The sequence below is a fragment of the Temnothorax americanus genome, unplaced genomic scaffold (genome assembly GCF_048541705.1).
Source record: "Temnothorax americanus isolate GAGA-0224 unplaced genomic scaffold, ASM4854170v1 Scaffold36, whole genome shotgun sequence".
NCBI lineage: Eukaryota > Metazoa > Arthropoda > Insecta > Hymenoptera > Formicidae > Temnothorax > Temnothorax americanus.
Window position 1 is genome coordinate 1,147,590 of NW_027509505.1, and position 17,169 is coordinate 1,164,758.

The window sequence follows — 17,169 nt, forward strand, 5'->3', positions numbered from 1 at the left end:
GAATCTTTTAAATGCCTCCGTTCCCGAGACGAATTTGTCATATTTGCAGAAACGGCGAATATAATCCATCCACGAGGAGTAAAAATAAACGATTCGATACAAATCACACATGATGATAACACGTGACTTGTAATTGAAAGCGCAGCAAAAGAATATATAGCGATGAAATTCTGCTTCCTGTTTTTTCAATGTCTTCTGTGATTTTGTATTTTTTTAATGTCGCTTTTCACTAACGAATATACGTTTTTATTTGTTTCGGTTATCAATAAGTCATACCGATTCAAAATTGGCGCGTATAAAATGGAATAATAAAATATACTTTTCCCTTCTTCTCTCCTCATCCTACATTCCATCCCGCATCTCATTTTCTGTAAATGTGTTTTCATCTTACTGATTTGTTATACTCGTAAAAGATTATACCTATCTTACATTTCAATGGGCTATTGTTATTCACAATCAATCATTCGCTAATCTAAGACAATCGCACAGGTGTCGGACATTATCAATGTTCGATGTTGAAAACGGTCCGTTCTGTTCAATTCCAGATTCGTGATGAATCTAACGGTCTCGAATCTGCTGACGTGCGCGGTGCTGAACCCATTGCTGATGATGGACGGCCCTCTAACGACTTCCACGTCGACGCCGGACAACATCGCGTCGCCGTTCGATCCGACGTCGACGTCGACGCCGACGTCCTCATCAGCCGCATCGGCCACCAGCAATATCTGCGCGATATCGGAAGGTGCGACCGCCCTCGTCACCACGTCGTCGGTGCTGTCGGTCCTGCTGATCGCCGTCGATCAGTATTTCGCCGTGGTGGATCCACTACGTTACCGGGCTCGAGTCGACAAGCTCAAGTCGGCTGTGCTGATCGTCTCCATCTGGCTGGTCTCCGCGGTCTTCGGCGTGATCGCCGCGTTGAATCCGAGTCCGCGCAGTCTGTGGCTTTCATGCAGCACGACACTGGTGTTATCGGGCAACTCGTCCTACCGCGAACGCGTGTTCGCGCCAAACGTTACCGCGACGGCAGAGACGTCGATCGAATCCGCGTTCGCGTTCTTCGGCAACGGGACAAGCGAGGAGGAGAAGGAGGAGGAGGAGGAGATGATCGATTCAATCAAGATCGATAGCAGCATCGACCTCCTCGAGAACTCCACCGTGATTTTCCGCACCGTGACCAGTGACTCTGTTACTTACGGACTCATTTACACGGTCGTGCACAGTGTATTCGCGTATCTGCTTCCGTTCGCCGGTGTTTGCTGGATCTATCTCAGCATCTATTCAGCCGCGCATCGAAACTCCGAGAGAACCCGCAGGACTGGCTCGCGACCAATTCTTTCGTCGGGCAGCTTCAGCGAAGATCCATATGGTTATGCGAAGACGCAGCATCAATCCGCTGACACGTTCTCCGAAGAATTTCGCAGAATACCCAAGATCTCGAGTCTCTCGTCCATCGACGAGACCAGCGAGACCGCGCACTCGGCCAATCAGATATCACGTCGGAGATCTTTTTCAGCATCCTCGGACGCCGCACAGACGGGACCGAGCGACGAAAAGACATCGTCGGGGGTCGTCTTCACGGTAGGACTGCAACCGGTGGAAGTGTCGCCGCCGCCGCGCGCTCAAGACGATAATAATTTAACGGAGGCAGCGGATCTGCAGACAAACTACCTCAAGAAAAAACGCGGTGTTTTGTCCTACGAGAACCTCGTCGTGAACAAGTTTCGCGATTCGGAAGCGGATCGGAGACGGAAATCTTCGTGCGATCTAACGGATGAGGTCCGGGAATTCTCTCGATGGATCGCCGGGGCGGACTCGAGTGATTCCGAGTCCGAAGACGACGAGCGACGCTACAATTACTTCGATTCTTTAAAAGTTCCTAAAACGACTCGCAAGATCACGGATCGAAGGCCCTCCGATTACCTCCTGTCTTCGGTCGCTAAGTGCGCTGAGAGGACAGAGGAACCGCGTGATGACGTGGAAGATCTCGAACGGGACTCTTTCGAGACGACGCATCGTCGCGTCGACGACGAGGAGATCTTTGTCAAGATGACGGAACGGGAACAAATGCAAAACGAGGTCCCGAATCCCAGCGGTAATTTGGAGAACAAGAGATCCAGACGACCCAGTCGCCGTTTGTCGAGACCGGGCATCTTTGACGCCAATGTGGAATCGTACGCGATTGGCAGAAACGCGGAAAACATCGGGAACAATAGTTTGGAGCCCTCGTCTTGCCTTCTGACACCCATCGTGACGATCACGCCGGCTTCGGGCAAGCCGGGCACGTTGCACCGGGTGGCCAGTGTACGCAGCACCAGCAGCTACATCAACACTCTCAAGCACCGGATTAGCAACGGCTCCCTGTTCAGGTATCGCGAAGAGACCCGAGCGGCCAGAATCAGCGCGCTGGTAATCGTAATGGGCCTAATCTGCTGGTCACCGTACGTGCTGTTGAGCGTGATCAAAAACTTGCCACAGTACTCGGATTACATGTTCCCGCATGAATACGACGTGGTCGCGCTCAGCTTTCTGATCTTGGCCGCCTACGCGAGTCCGCTGCTCTTCGGCTATCGGTCTCGCCGGGTGAAACGGGAGCTGCGCAAGTTCTTCTGCTTTCATCGCGAGCTCTCCTACAAGAACAATCGCAGCCTGATGGCGAAGAAGGTGCTAAAGCGCCGGCACAGCAGTACTCTGAGCCACCTGGAGATGGATCACCGTTACAACATCTTCAACTGCGTCTACGGCAGGAGCAGGTGGCCCAAGGAGAAGGTGCAGTTCGTCCAAGTCCCTGACACCGCTCTCGCCGTGGAGACCTGCAGGAGCAGTTTTTCCAGCGGCGCTAGCACACAGATCTCCAGCACGTCCACGGAGGAGTGTTGAATCGCGATGAATGTCGCGAAATTGCGCAGACCTCTGCGCGTCGAAATCGCGAGAGAACTGATTCCTTCGATGTTCGTTGCGATCGTTGCGATCACACGGGAGAAAGAATACGCGCGATGCAGAGGGGGACAGCGTAAATTATGCCCGCGTTTACGTATACGTGGTTTAAGCTCGTCGAGGGACTTGGAGCGATCGGGATAATAAGTAATGTGGCCGGATGAAAGGATGGTTTGCGTATGTTTTGGTACGTGGGTCGGCATACTTTTCCAACTCGTCACGCGGTCTTTAAGTGTTCCAGAGATACCTTTTATTTTCGGACAATGTGCGGTGTGAATGAGACCGAGCGACGCGAACGTTTGTGTTCCGAGCAGTCGGCGGCTCGTCTCCTTACGTCCTCGACTCTCCTACGTGCGAATCCAATTGCCACGTCAAACACGTCTTTCTTCCGACAACACATTCTTTCGCTTGTGCGTAACGAGGCCTAATTTGGCGGAATTAAGTGCACCGACGCAATCGTTGATTTCGAAAACGACACGGGTTTGGAAACTCGACGTCGCGCGTCGTCGCAAAACCGAATATAATATCGCGCCGGCACCATGGCCGTAATCAAAATAAACGCACAAAGTCGTTGCGTCTCGCGCGTATTGGCGAACTGGCGCGTAAAACCGCTATTTGATATTCATTAAACGGAAGTATCCGTTTTAGTATTAAGAGCATTATCGCGCTAAGTCGTCAGGTGTTAACCGGCTTGAAAAGTATTAGAGTTCGCCGAACCCGAAAGGAGGCTTTGGTCTTTACGCTTATTTACGCGCTGCATCCCCACGTACTTTCTCCCCTCTCTTCTCTCCCTTCGTTTCCTATCTGCGTTGCAGCGGCGTGTGCACTCTTAAGCTATTTACATTACGCTATTTATTACGCAGAACGTCGAACATGTGTCGTCCGTACGGTTCTGTATGTAGATATGTACACAGCATTTCTCATGACAAGACCTCTCGCCGAGGCGACGCCGTGCCCCGTCGAGAGGACACCCCCCGCGATTCCTTTTGTACATTACAAGTGTAGAGAGATTCGTTTATTTATATTAAATAATTTGTACATAGAAAGATGAACGGCGAATCCTCAAGCGCTAATCCGTATCCCGTACGTACTACGTAGAATTATTCGCATCCTGTGCGCAGCGTTTTCATCAGCGTGGTTCATACGTACAGCAAAATGTACGACACCGTCATTACCGTTTTGTATTATCCGCCATGGTGAACTCGAACAGGCTGTCTATGACATGTGATAACACCAAAACCAATATTAGCCACTTAATATTAGCTTAATATTAATTTATGTGACTTTTTCTCAATAAAACACTTTTTGCGAGATACAATACGCACTGAGTACATGAATGCACGCGCGTGTGCGTGCGTAAATCACACACCTGGATCAATCCTAATAGACGTTCCTAAAAGCAGATCGCTATAATTGCTGTCTTAATCTCTTTCAGTAGATGTAAGATCTTTATTTTTCTACAAAAATTACACCTGCCGCACACTCTCCGTTACGGATTTCCATTTTAAGAACGCAGAACGCATCTTGAGGATTCTCGGAGTTTATCAAGCTTTTCGTAAACTTCTTTATCAAGAGCCTTACGTAATCTGCCGTGCGCACGTGAATGTTTTTCAACGCGCCGCGCTCAAACAAAACAGAGAGGTCTTAATTATATCGCAGTTGTCGCTTGGTAAATCGCGCCCTCGCACAATTTCGCAAGTCTCGGGCTCGGCATGAGGAACTTTAACCCATTAACGTCCGATCGACACGAAAGACGTAAAATAATATCTCACACAAATACGTCTGGTATTCTTCCACCGTAAATGAAAACATATCAATTGTATCGGATTCAATTTATCAATCGTCGGCGGCGTGGAGCAATCTTGTTGTAACAAATCTTCGAATGACGTTAATGGGTTAACGCTGCCAATCCTTAGGTACGCGATTCGTGCCTGCCAATATAGCTCGTGAGCTCGAGACACTATTTACATTACTCTCTTTAGAGCAAGAGCCTCTCCCGGCTCATAACCGAGAACGTTCGTAGATCGGCGGCCGCTCCGGAAACGTCGGCAACTCCAACGTTGGCAATTGGCCATCGTCGTTAGTGAATGTGCTATTGTCGTATGCCGGCGGTGCTTCCTTGTCCACTTTTCTCTCCACCTCCACGTGACTGTCCATTAGGAACATGGTCGAGAAGAACATAATGGAACCTACGTAGTACAAATTATCGTGATATACTATCGTCCGACTGCGCGCTCTCTTCCGCGATCAAAGACTTGCGAGAGCAGTTTTGCTGGTCGTTTTTCGTAGCTGTTTACGTAGATATTCGTCAATGTTTATATGGTAATGATATCAAGGTTTGATTTTATAAAAATTGTCGGAACTTGTATAAAAAGCCCGACGACACAAGCGATTGTGAACGCGAACGATTTTACGGTAGCAATAAGAATTAATTTTCTATTTTATTACTTACTGATGCCGTAAGCGCCAGCGTAATAAATATACAACGATTCCCGGAAACCGATGGACATTCTGGTAGGCTCGACGAGAATCGGTAAATTTCCACCGATGTTATTCATGACGAACAGGAAAACGCCGACGGTGGTCGATCGCAGCTTCAGAGGAACGATCTCCACCACGACGGCGAACACTATTCCGAACCACATTTCGGCTGCAAACATATAAACGACAAGACTGTTAAATTCAAAGGCGATCTGTATGAAATATATATCGGTATCTTATATCGAATGTTTGAACTGATTTAGAGCATTTAATTTCGCGCACACAACGTCGCTTCTTACCGAAGAAATAGGAGATCGCCAGCGTGATCATAGCCCAAAGAGGATTGAAGTATACCGAACCGAATGCGAACGGCGTCGCGATTAACTGGCTGATCGCCAAACACGCTACACGCGAACGAATCCCCATTTTCGCCACGAACTTGTCGCTAACTAATCCACCGACCACGACGCCGATACTACCGATAACGATCGTAACAGCGAAAAGCCACCAGCCGAGATCGTAGTCGGGAAAGTAGTCTCTGTAGTACAGGTCGCAATTGTAAGCGAAGCACAGGCCGCCTGAAAAAGAAAGTGACGATTTAATCCTGTTTGCGTAAAGCGTCACATGCATGTGATTGGAAAAAGATTGTGATATAGATTGGAAGTGAATCGCTCGATCGAACAGGGAAATAAACTTGCCAACAGGAATTTTTCGAAAGAACCAAAAATTGTCTTCCTGTAACGATTTGCAAATTTAGTCACGATCGAATAAAATAATTTCAGATAATTAGAATAAATTTAATTTCGAAACGTCGAAGAGTGGCTTAATTACTGCTGTTAGATTTAACTCGTTTCCTTCTTTAGATCGACAAAAAAATCGAACATAGATTTTTTAGTTTTATTAGCCCAAGTATTCAGAGAGAAGAGACGAAGAGAGTGAGTATCACGGCGAGGCGGATTCGTCGGATTAGTGCAAACTCGATTGGATCGCTAATGTACCCTCGATATGTATCTCAATCCTTTCGCTTCAAGGGATTGCCCTTTACCGCAATGTCTGATGCTGGCGGCGAGGCATAAGAGAACAATGCGCGGTTGTAGTAGCACTTTCCAAACCGATACTTGTTCCCCGTCGTTGTTGATCGATTCCTCGCCGACCACTTTTCTTTCCGGCTCGGTCAGCGTCAGACCGGTGAGGACGGCGATGATTAAGCTGATCACTCCGGCTCCGTAATAACAGACCCTCCAGCCCTGCCAATTAACAGCTCAATCTGATTAATTCATTAATCGTTAATTTAATTAACATTAATTCTTATTGTCTCTGTATCTCAGTTAACGTTTAATTTATCCTTGTTATAGTATTATTTGCGTTAGTGTTCAATCCTAAAAAAATCGAATTTTTTACGCGTACTCTCTCACGTCATCGTCGGAAATATTTCGTTAGCACTATCGGTGCAATTCACCGCGTGACCTTCATCGTGCTTTCCTTCCGCGCGGAAATGATCTCGGGATGTATATCGAGCAATTATTCGCCGGAACACGTTGGTTTTGAAAAGCCACACAAAAAAAAAGGAGAGAGAAAATATAATGCAAAGAGGAGACAATGTAAATCGGATATTAACTCACCAGATCCCAGGCATTCAGTTCAGGCACATAGCGACCGATCGGAAAAGCGATGCCGTAACCGCCGTAAATGCCCCAATTAAAAATGGACATGACGAGGCCCCGCTGCTTTTCCGGGAACCAGTCTGACAGAAGACCAGTCGCCAGCGGATTACATCCCGCCTCCCTGTAATATTCGTTTGGATTTTAATGTAACGTAACGCGGCGCGATCGATTCGTTTTGCGAGCGCGAACGGCCGGAAGTGGAAGCGGAAGCGCTGTTGGGGTTATTACCAGGACTTACCCCGCCGCGTGGACCATTCGCAAAATAACGAGCTGCCAGTATTCCATCACAGCCCCGCTCAGGATGATCGCGACGCCAAATACCAGAGTGCAGACCGTCAACATCCTCACTCTAGAACGAGAGAAAAAGAAGAAACGTCAAAGGTAGCAAAAGCTCGACATGCGTAATTAAATTGATTCGACCGGCCTACCTGTTGTATCTATCAGCCGCGACGCCCAAGATGATACCCACGATCGTGTAGACCGCGATGAAGCTGGGCCCCGCCAAGATTTGATAGTCCATACCGAGGCCATTGTAATTCCACTCGCAGTAATAAGATCCATTCAGTTCCAGGGATCCACAGCTGCGGCAACAAAGAGCGCGTTGTACGAGCGGATCGATGAGCGGTAAGCGCGGCGCGATGACGAACGCGATAATTGCTGCGTCGCTGTGCAGCATAAGACCTCGATCCGTGTGATCGATGATCGATTTGCCCGTGCGATCACCGTGCAAATCGCATACAATTCGTTTACACGAGGATTCTTCTCGTATCGTGAATTGCGCGAAAAAAATTATTCGCGGCACCTGCAATTAGTAGTTTTTCCGGAACGTTAACGACATATAAACTACGGCTTTCGTTCAATCGCAGTCGCGGCGCGGCGCGGCGTCGCGTGTCCTCTCGCGAGGATCTCGTAACAGTATCTCGTTTCATTCTCGACGCGTGACTTAGCGGTATTAAGTCGCGCGCGGTGAATCAATCACCTTCAAGGAAATCGAGTTGTCGCGCGGGAGGAAACGCGGCAATCTAAACTATATAATTGCGCTTACAGTTACGCGCGGTTGTCCCGGGGCGGGACGTTTTCTCAGCTGGGACTTTCTGGAGTAGGTGGCATTAACGACTAGCGAGACTCACTGCGTGGAATTCTTCGCGACTTCGCATTTCACCGGAAGCTCGGCCACCGTCAGCGTCGTCGAATTAAATTGGCAGGCTATGTCGCCGTAGTGCAGGACCTCGGCGATCGCTTTGCTCGTCACACCTTGCCGCGGAAATCAGATGTCGTTCGGTAAAAAAGTCAGATATGTTGAGAAACCGTTAAATTTGCGTCATGTCGCGGGTGAAAGAATCAAATTCTGATAACGAAATATCATCGCATAATTAATGTGCGCAATCAGTCAAACCTGTCGACTAATGCGCGCATAAATTAGATTCATGAAGAAATATACAAAGGATGCGGTTAAGACTTACCTATCAGAAAGTGACCCAATTCTGCCAGAACATAGCCGAGCGATACTATAGCCAATGCGTAAGGCTTGTAGAGAAATGACAATTTTTGCGTGACCGAGCGAAACATTGCTTCACGTGCTCGACCTGAAAAATGCATATCTCGAAGAAGAATTCCTTCTCGTTTACATTGCAGGATTATATATAATTAGCATGCGACGAGAATTACGGTTATCGCATTCGTCGGCGAAGATATCAGCCATCGCGCAATCGACGCTTTTATCCGCGATCTTGCATTATTCGGATAGAATGCGGATAAACGTTGCCACGCGTGCACGTAATAAATTACAATGGATTGAATCGCGAGATGTCAAGAGCGTAGTGGCATCTTCAAGCGCGCTTCGCTTGGGAATTCTATTTTTAAGGATTCCCATAGCAAGAAATTCTTCATTTATTACGTTAAGTTAGGTTTGTAATGTAAGTTTTCTTAGAACGCTATTACGTCCAATCTTTTCAGGAGGAAAAATTGCCGTTCTTATCGTTTGCCGAGTCGCTAGTCGCGTCGTTCATGAATATGAAAGATGCCGATCGCCTGTCACGTGCGTTCATCGCCGAAACGGGTACGGTACGACGCGACTCGCGATCGGAAACGCAGCGCGGTAAGACTGCCGTTATGAAACTGCTTTTATTATTCACGATCGATCGGCAGTATCGGCACAGCTGTTAAGCATTCTAATTTCAATATCCTGGCCGAGGTAGCCGGCTACGCCGGTCCAGTACCGGCAATCGTTCAAGGTCTTTCCACCGGTGCGATTTACGTATATAATGCTATATTGCCGCGAGAGCGGCACGTTGCATCGACTCTAAAAGTAAGCGAGTGCAGACGCGAACGAGTTCCGCGTGACACGTTCACCAGCTCCGAACGGGTCCGGGACGCAAACGGAGAACGGTCTAATTGGGATGCAGGTGGTCTTTGTAAGAAATAATCGCCGTGCTACAGGAAGATTTTTGCCAGCAACGCCGCGAAATGCGCGGACGCGGTTAAATTTTTTTTCAAATACTTTATTCCATGATTAGCGTTTGTCGCTTTACATGGATCGTTGTAGAGTATGTTGAGACTATTGAGATACATAATATACAAATGATATAGTATAATACAAATGAGATGACGTGTTCGGATGGTTATATTTAGTTTTGAGAATACGATGATGGTTAACGTGTGGAAAAAGGTTGTTGAATCATTATTTTAATTATACAAAATATATCCTATGTGTATTTGCAGATACGGTTTATCAATTGACGACTTAATTTATAATAATGCGCTATACGTATAAAAATTGAGGCAACATAGTTGTACAAACATTGTAGCCAAATAAGAGGGATGTGTAACAAATATTGAATTATGTTAAAGACTTTGCGCTACGTCGCAGATTTATATAGTTTTTTACGTCATCGTGATACTTTGCGAAAGATTGGGGTTAAAGAATCAACGATCATTAAGAACGACGATCATTGAGGCGATGGGCGAGGCAGATGGCGAGCGTAGGTCGCGCACGTGTCACGACCGACACGTGAAATCTCGCATAACGGTTGAAATTACATGATCGTCATCGTTATCGTAATTTTATGTTGACACGTCATTCTTTATCGCGCGCGCGCACGAGTGTCGTCTTCGGAAGAGAAGCGAATGGAAAGAGAATCGCGTAATTACGATATAGCGAGCAGCGCGTGTGGACTGAAAAGCTCGTATATTCTTAAGACACCGAGCCTCGTGCCGGATTACCTTGAACCAAAATCGTTGAGATGGAACGAAAATTATCATTCGTGTATATCGTTAATATCAGAACGCTTGTCACAATACACAATGCTGCACGCTGCCCATGCTGCGGTCACGATAAAACACGCTTTAACGGCCGCGAAGCAAAAGGAAAGAAAAACATGAGGTCAGCCAGTTCGTTAATCGTTGACCCTTGACTTTCGCGTAATTGTATTTTCCTAATTACTTTACTCCGTTTTAATTTACGTCGCGCACGTAAGTTGATTTAATAAATTACGTAAGGCGAAGATGAAGCTGACGGAGCTAGACGAGAACGTCATAGAGGCAAATCGATCTCGAACAAAAACCGTTACGCTTCGCTAGACAAAGCGGCGAACGTGGAGAGATGACAAAGGTATTTTCGAAGAAACGAGAGAGATCGACGAAGGAGCCGTGACCGTTCGCCGAATGTCTCGAATGGCACGGTCATTTCAATATCATAAAAAAAAAAAACACGCGATTAGACACGCTTGAGGAATTCGTCCGTCGATTTCCGCATAGTTAACTGATGATCGGTAGCGAATGCCAAGGTGTAACAAGGTGTAAACTTGGCATAGTGAGACGTCGAGTCTCGCGATAATCTCGAAATGTTTGCTTTAAATTACACCGACAAATTAGGTTTTTTTTTTGCGACGGTTTCGATCGGAGCTGAAGGAACTGCCTCTGTCAGCGACGAGGCCCGCTCGCGACGTATGGATTGCGAATCTGTAATTCAATCCGCTGTAATTACACGCGCGAACGGCGCGCTGATACAGCCGACGATAAGCAAGCGAGGCATAGTTATTTGCCTTATTGTTAGTCAATGGGAATAGGTGATATCCGTCTTGGTGATTTGTCGTCGGACTATTGTGATTGAAGGGCGTAAATGCGGTTTACATGCCGATCATCGCGGTAACGCGAGAATCGTCGCAGGCGCGCGAGACAGAAGTTATTGAAATTATTGCGCTATGATTTATAACGTAAAAATCCTTGGCCGCGGTCGCGCGCGACGGGTGATAGCGTCGTAATGAGCGGGTGTACTACGTGAAATTACGCGCGGTATCTTTACACGGTATCTTTCCGCGATGCGAGGTAAAGCTGAGGTGATAAAAATATCGCCGAGAAAATAGAAATTTTGCGTTGATTCTGAAAATATCTTTAATTTTAACGTGCAGAAATCTTAAAATAAGATTATATTGAGTTAAAGTTAAATGAAGAAAACTTGGTTGAACGAAGTCATTATATAGTTCAACCAAGAAAAAAAGATCGAAATAAAAAGTTGAAACTCTTACAAAAAGATTATAGTGTGATTTTACTTATGTACTTCTTATAAGAAGTTCAACTTTTTATTTTAACATTTTTTTCTTGGTTGAACTATATATAATTACTTTATTCAACCAAGTTTTCTTCAAGCAAGTTTAACGCAACATAATCTCATTTCAGATAATTCGAACGAAAAAGTCGTTCACAATTGTGTCTCCGTGACAACCTGAAAATCGACCAACTCTTAATTAATGATCTATAAATCAATAATCGCAGAATATTATCTGTCAATTGATGCGGACGATACTGTACAATTTTTCATGATTTTTTTTTTTCATTTTTGTCTAATTATATCTTGTATCATTCGTTCGACGCTTAATAATCTTGCAAAGCGTTTTCCTTTTTTTTTTTACAACTCAACATGCAGCGCGGTGAGTATAATATACAATTAATCTTCATTGCGCGAAATTAATGCTGTTATTGTCGAGCGCATTATCGCATTATTGCACATTACACGTATATCCACGATTAATCGCGGCGAATCCATCGGATAATAAATTCGCGCGGGGAGATATATCTTCAAGGAGAAAAAACTCGCGAAAATTCTTGCTAAGACGTGACATCATCTGCCAATCACATATTACTTTGGGGATCCTTTTTTACAATTAAAATCTTTGACTGAACGGATTTCAAACTTCCACATCTCGGAGAATTGAAGATATCTTATCAGAATTTCTTTTCGAAGAATCTCATTGATTGGATTTCTTGCCAAAGGATATCGAAATGTTATAAAACAATAATAAAGTGATCAAAAGTCTGACGCCTAATTTTAGAACGAGTTTTAGAATCTGGTTTAGGAGCTTAATCATTTTTCAATATTTGTCATTGTCATGGAAACTGAGACTTGAAAAAAAACGAACGTCGCTTTTAGAAGGTGGCTTCGCAGATTATACAGATTATACAATTGCAAAGTGTAGAAAACTGAAGGAATGTATGACGTTGTCTTGTATGATTGCAATATCTCAGGGGGGCTATGTTTATGTCATAAAATATAATTCGTATCTATAATATCTTATTACTCAGAAGTGCCATTAACTCGCGTTACATCAATGCCAATTAAAAGGCGGTACTTAATGACAGGTAAAAATCGTTCCGCAACGTCATGACGAGCGAGACGAACGGGTGCGTCAAAAAACTATTTATTGATAATAAATGACCGCGTAATTACACGTTCTCAGAAACTCGTAGATTCCAGATAAAATCCAATCATTGCCTCTATAATTTCACAGTTGATAGACTGAGAATCGCCGCTTCGAAAAATTCTGCTAGAAAATATCTATGTATCTGCACGTAGTTGTGGATATACTTTTTGTTTGCTGGCATAGCTCAAAAATTTGTTCGCGATACACAACGCAGAACCTCACCGTATTATGCACTGTGCGTTCGCGCGTTGCCAACAATTAGCGAGACGGTGTATGCATCCCATTGCAGCTGCTCGAATAACGCTCGAATACAACGCGAGAAGAACTGCGGACAATAAACAGCGAATTGCGTGGAATACGAGATTAGAATTGCGAATGAATAATTTATATTCGAACCGCACACGCGTGTCTGAAGATTTGCATCTTTCCGTTCGCCGAGACGATCCAATGAGACAATCCGCCGGGCGCCCGAGCCGTTGTAATGCGTCTAGCGGCCTGCATTTGCACGACGATTTTCGTGGGTATATATTTTTACGGCGACGATTCAACTCCCGCGGCTCTCCCTTTCGATACATTATTTATACATCGCCTCGAGAGGAGAGTTCGCGCGCGCCGTCGATCGATTAAAAGCCATTCGCCGTCTCGCTTTCCCCGGGGTGGAGAAGGGAGGAAGGAAAAAGGGAGCAGCTTCCCATGTTTTCCGGCCGATTGGATTTAATGATTTTTTCCAGCGTCACTCGAGAGATTCCGCGCGGGGCGACGGCAACCGGCGTCGTTTATACGAGAGATGCGTTCCGCGAAGCGTGCAAAAGCGGCTCTTACGAGTCTCCGGCGGCGACCTTTCTTCGGTGAAAGTTTTATACCGAGAGTAAATGAAAAATATCAATCTCCGACGTTTTTTTTTTTTGGCGATTAAATTCCCGAGCGTCTCACGACACGTTGTACCCGATATCGCGATCTGAGTTCTAGTTTCTTCACTCTAAATAAAATAGAATTTAATTACATAAAGTAAACAGTAAACTATGCGTCCGCCTTCTGCAAATAGTCGCGGACATACACACGGTTCCGTATAAACACCCAATCGCAATCAGAGGCGGCATTACGGTAGCAGAAAAAACCGGTAACTAAAGTAGACAAGCGGAATAGTTGTTATGGATGAATATCAATTAATAAGCTATTTAAAGGCGTTTGATTCTCACTTCTAATAAACATATATTACGTAAAACGTTGTCTATCAAATTCACAACGGTCACTGCTTATTGCATATCGGCTGCTGATTCATATAGTCGTATACGTATACGAATCCAACGTGATACCGAATGGATTTATGCGACGTACATTTATCAGCCGCGACGATTCGATCAGTTACGAACAATTTACGCGATTATTGACGTTCGTTGCGAACGTTTACGTTTACGAGCATGTTTCTTAATTTTTTTTCTTTGCCTATAAACGCGCATTTGTTATTCCTAGAGATCTAGACGTGTATACTACACCATTCACAAAATTGCGAGATTGAAACCAGTGCAATAAGACTGAAATCGCAAAATAAATGTTAGGACAATCGATCGACGCCACGTGAAATATTTGATACGGACGCGTATAATCTGTCGCAAATCGTACACAATTCGCAAAGCTATTTACAAAGCGGCCGCGCGGGAGGGTTTTAATTAGAGACCTGCGCTAAGTTGAAGGCTGAACGGACATTATGGGTGTAGAACGTGCGTCGGCATCCGGATTGGACGCGGATCTAACGGGCCTCTAAGGCATAACGCGGTCGTTACGAGCCTCGCAAATAGCGCGGAACAACAGTGGAATAGCGGCGGCGGCGATAATCGCGCTCGCACATTAATTAATTAATCAATCACCGGGGCCACCGAGATTGCGATCGAGAGCGAGAGTTGAGGACGAGTCGGATTCCAATTACACGGAGCGAGAGTAAATTTGCTCGTTATTCGAACCTACGAATCGCCAAGGGTTTTTGTTATCACAATCATTGAATGGATAATAGATAATCATTGAAAGAAATAATAGATTTGTGTTAATTCATCGTAGTTAATCTTTTCGTTATAGAAAAATCGAGTAAATGCGCGAATGTAATTATTCACGTACGGATGCATGCGAGGATTTCCTGCCTATTGACATTCCTAGCGTCGCATAAACAGCGCGGAACAAACGTGACAGCCGCGCGAATACGATCCTTCGTATTGCGTATTGTCTTTCCTTCGCACGTTTACTCAATTTACTTTCACCGCACTTTATCACGTTCAGCTCCAATTCAATTGTCAAAATCTGGCTCGGCGAATATTACGGAGAACGATAATTTCAAGTTATTGCTGTCCCTCCAGCTAATTTAGAATCGGTTTTGTTTTCTCTTGGCGTGAAAATATATGTGACCTATCAGATCTTCATGCTTGACGTTCCGTTAGAATGGAATGATCGAAGCAATCGAAAGGAAGGAAGGTAGTAGTTTATAAAGGTACTCTCCGTATATCGCAAGATATCGCAACATGCTGTTAGAACGAGCGCTCGATCCAAATCTCCGGAATAAAAAAGAGAGAGATATGAAATCTCGCAATATCCTTATATTAAACTTCCTTTGGCGGTTTATATCTTTTATCGATTTACTTCCTCACTCGCCTCTCAACATAAACGGCAAGCGGAGGAGCTTACGTGTACTTTTGATCGCCCGTCTTTGAAAAGGGCGAACAACATCGCCGTTTTCAACTTTGTAATTTCGTCAGAAATTGTGACAGGGCTTGAGCTAGAGAGTACTCACGAGTATATCCTTTAACGAGTAAGACCGCGGCCGAGATCCTCGAACTTTAGAAAGGATCGGAAGAATCCGCTTCTCGGCACTGATTATCGGCCGCGTGACGCGCGACGACGAAGGGAGAACCGGAGGAACCAAGTAACGAGTGAGAACGGAACGGTCCCGCGGATCGATCCCTCCGCGTGCAGGAGGGTGGAGCGTCACAAATGAGGCGCGAGCCGGTGACCAACGTACATTTATAAGAAAGTGTCCAAGGATCGGGCCTTCCTTCCGTGCGTCTAAGCGAAGGAAGTAGGGGACAGGACTCGCGATATGGTGTATACACACGCGTGCAATTACACTCGGCCACGGTGGGAGACCACCACCACCACCACCGCCATCATGCATCACCACCATCGTGCATCACCACCAACGGGGCGGGGATACTCTCGATCTTCGATTTTCAAGGTCGCGCCGCGACTTGACCGCTTGCACCTTACTACTCGCGTTACATCATCGCTGCTAGAAAACGACGGCGACGCGGGAGAGCGGAGAGACGCCTCGCTGCGGAAACGTATAGGTAACGGCGGAGTCCTTCGGAGCGCGAAGTCACGCGCGTTGGCGGCAGAAGATGTGCGTATCATGGGTGTTTCATCCGGATAATTAACGTGCCCGTACTTGGAGACGCTTACGCGAGAATGTAATAATCTCTTAGCGTATTTAAAAGATAATTTATATGGACCTCGATGGCATTTCACTCAATCTTACCGTTGGAATTTTTATCTCTGCTACTTGCGAAACGGTCCGGCGACTCCTGATGACCGCTGATCGCTCTTACAGCCTGGGAAAAGCCGGTCTCCGTCGATCGCTGAGAACACGATAAGCGGCACGAGGTGATTAACCCCGCGGCACGAAGAGCCGGCATACGCGTACCTAAATACGTAGATACCTGGCGTGCGATCGTCGTAACATTGACACACTTCCCCGTGCCTGTCTCGTGTGTCATGGCTGTTAAACGCTGCGTAATGACAAAGGCGATTCGTCGTTTCGCCTTGAGAGGCGGGAGCAGGACGCTCACGTCCTATTGTCGCGAGTCGCGATCGCTAATCGGAGAACGTGATCTTCGGGGGAGGCTAATTGCAAGTGGGATACCGTGCTTATTCATCGCGTCGCTCTCTTTCGAGAGCTCGGCGTCTCTTTGTCCACGAGTTTGATCTAAGCGACTTTGTTTTATCAGGAAAAAGTCACGTTTGCCGTAAATCTCGAACATTTTATTTTATTGATCGCAGTCTCCTATGTTATTATGAATAAATATGAATATTAATATGCGGACGGATTAATAACGTCACTAATGTGCGCGCTACGTGACAATCGACGTTACCGCGTCGACGACTGCGCTCGCGACAGAATCGGAAAAGATGCAACTGCACGCCCGCGGCGCGGCGCGTGCATATCCGTGGAAGGCCGTTAGATTCGCGAGCGGAAACCTTCGTCCCCATAACGGCGGGTAATTAGTGGCTCGTAGATACTGATTACGGAATTTAATATCGTCCACGAGTGACCCCGACCTGATTTTTAACGAGCGACATAGAATTTCGAAGCCAATTAATCCGAACTCGCTTCCGACGCGCTTTGT

The 17,169-nt window shown here is 46.0% G+C and overlaps 1 protein-coding gene across 3 annotated transcripts; it reads right to left on the reverse strand.

Moving 5' to 3' along the window:
• Positions 1 to 3,937: 3,937 nt before the first annotated feature.
• LOC143901810 (hexuronate transporter) lies at positions 3,938 to 16,774 on the reverse strand. 3 transcript variants are annotated; one of them, XM_077414392.1, is made up of 11 exons: positions 16,483 to 16,774; positions 16,302 to 16,401; positions 8,546 to 8,668; positions 8,213 to 8,336; positions 7,511 to 7,663; positions 7,321 to 7,431; positions 7,041 to 7,203; positions 6,464 to 6,665; positions 5,718 to 5,996; positions 5,390 to 5,587; positions 3,938 to 5,126 (listed from the first exon to the last, which is right to left on the reverse strand). In XM_077414392.1, the coding sequence occupies exons 1-11, from the start codon at positions 16,537 to 16,539 to the stop codon at positions 4,939 to 4,941; spliced, it is 1,698 nt and encodes a 565-aa protein (XP_077270518.1). In that variant the 5' UTR covers positions 16,540 to 16,774; the 3' UTR covers positions 3,938 to 4,938. The 3 variants fall into 3 exon arrangements, with proteins under 3 accessions (XP_077270518.1, XP_077270519.1, XP_077270520.1); XM_077414393.1 differs by lacking the exons at positions 16,302 to 16,401; positions 16,483 to 16,774 and adding an exon at positions 15,561 to 15,766; XM_077414394.1 differs by lacking the exons at positions 16,302 to 16,401; positions 16,483 to 16,774 and adding an exon at positions 13,004 to 13,027.
• Positions 16,775 to 17,169: the final 395 nt, after the last annotated feature.

Excerpts from the sequence above, each read along its gene's own strand:
- LOC143901810 (XM_077414392.1), bottom strand. The coding sequence starts at position 16,539 with ATGACACACGAGACAGGCACGGGGAAGTGTGTCAATGTTACGACGATC. Across the intron at positions 8,337-8,545 it reads ATTGGGTCACTTTCTGATAG|GTGTGACGAGCAAAGCGATC; the intron begins GTAAGTCTTAAC and ends TTCCGCGGCAAG. Across the intron at positions 5,997-6,463 it reads CGCCAGCATCAGACATTGCG|GCGGCCTGTGCTTCGCTTAC; the intron begins GTAAAGGGCAAT and ends TTTCTTTTTCAG.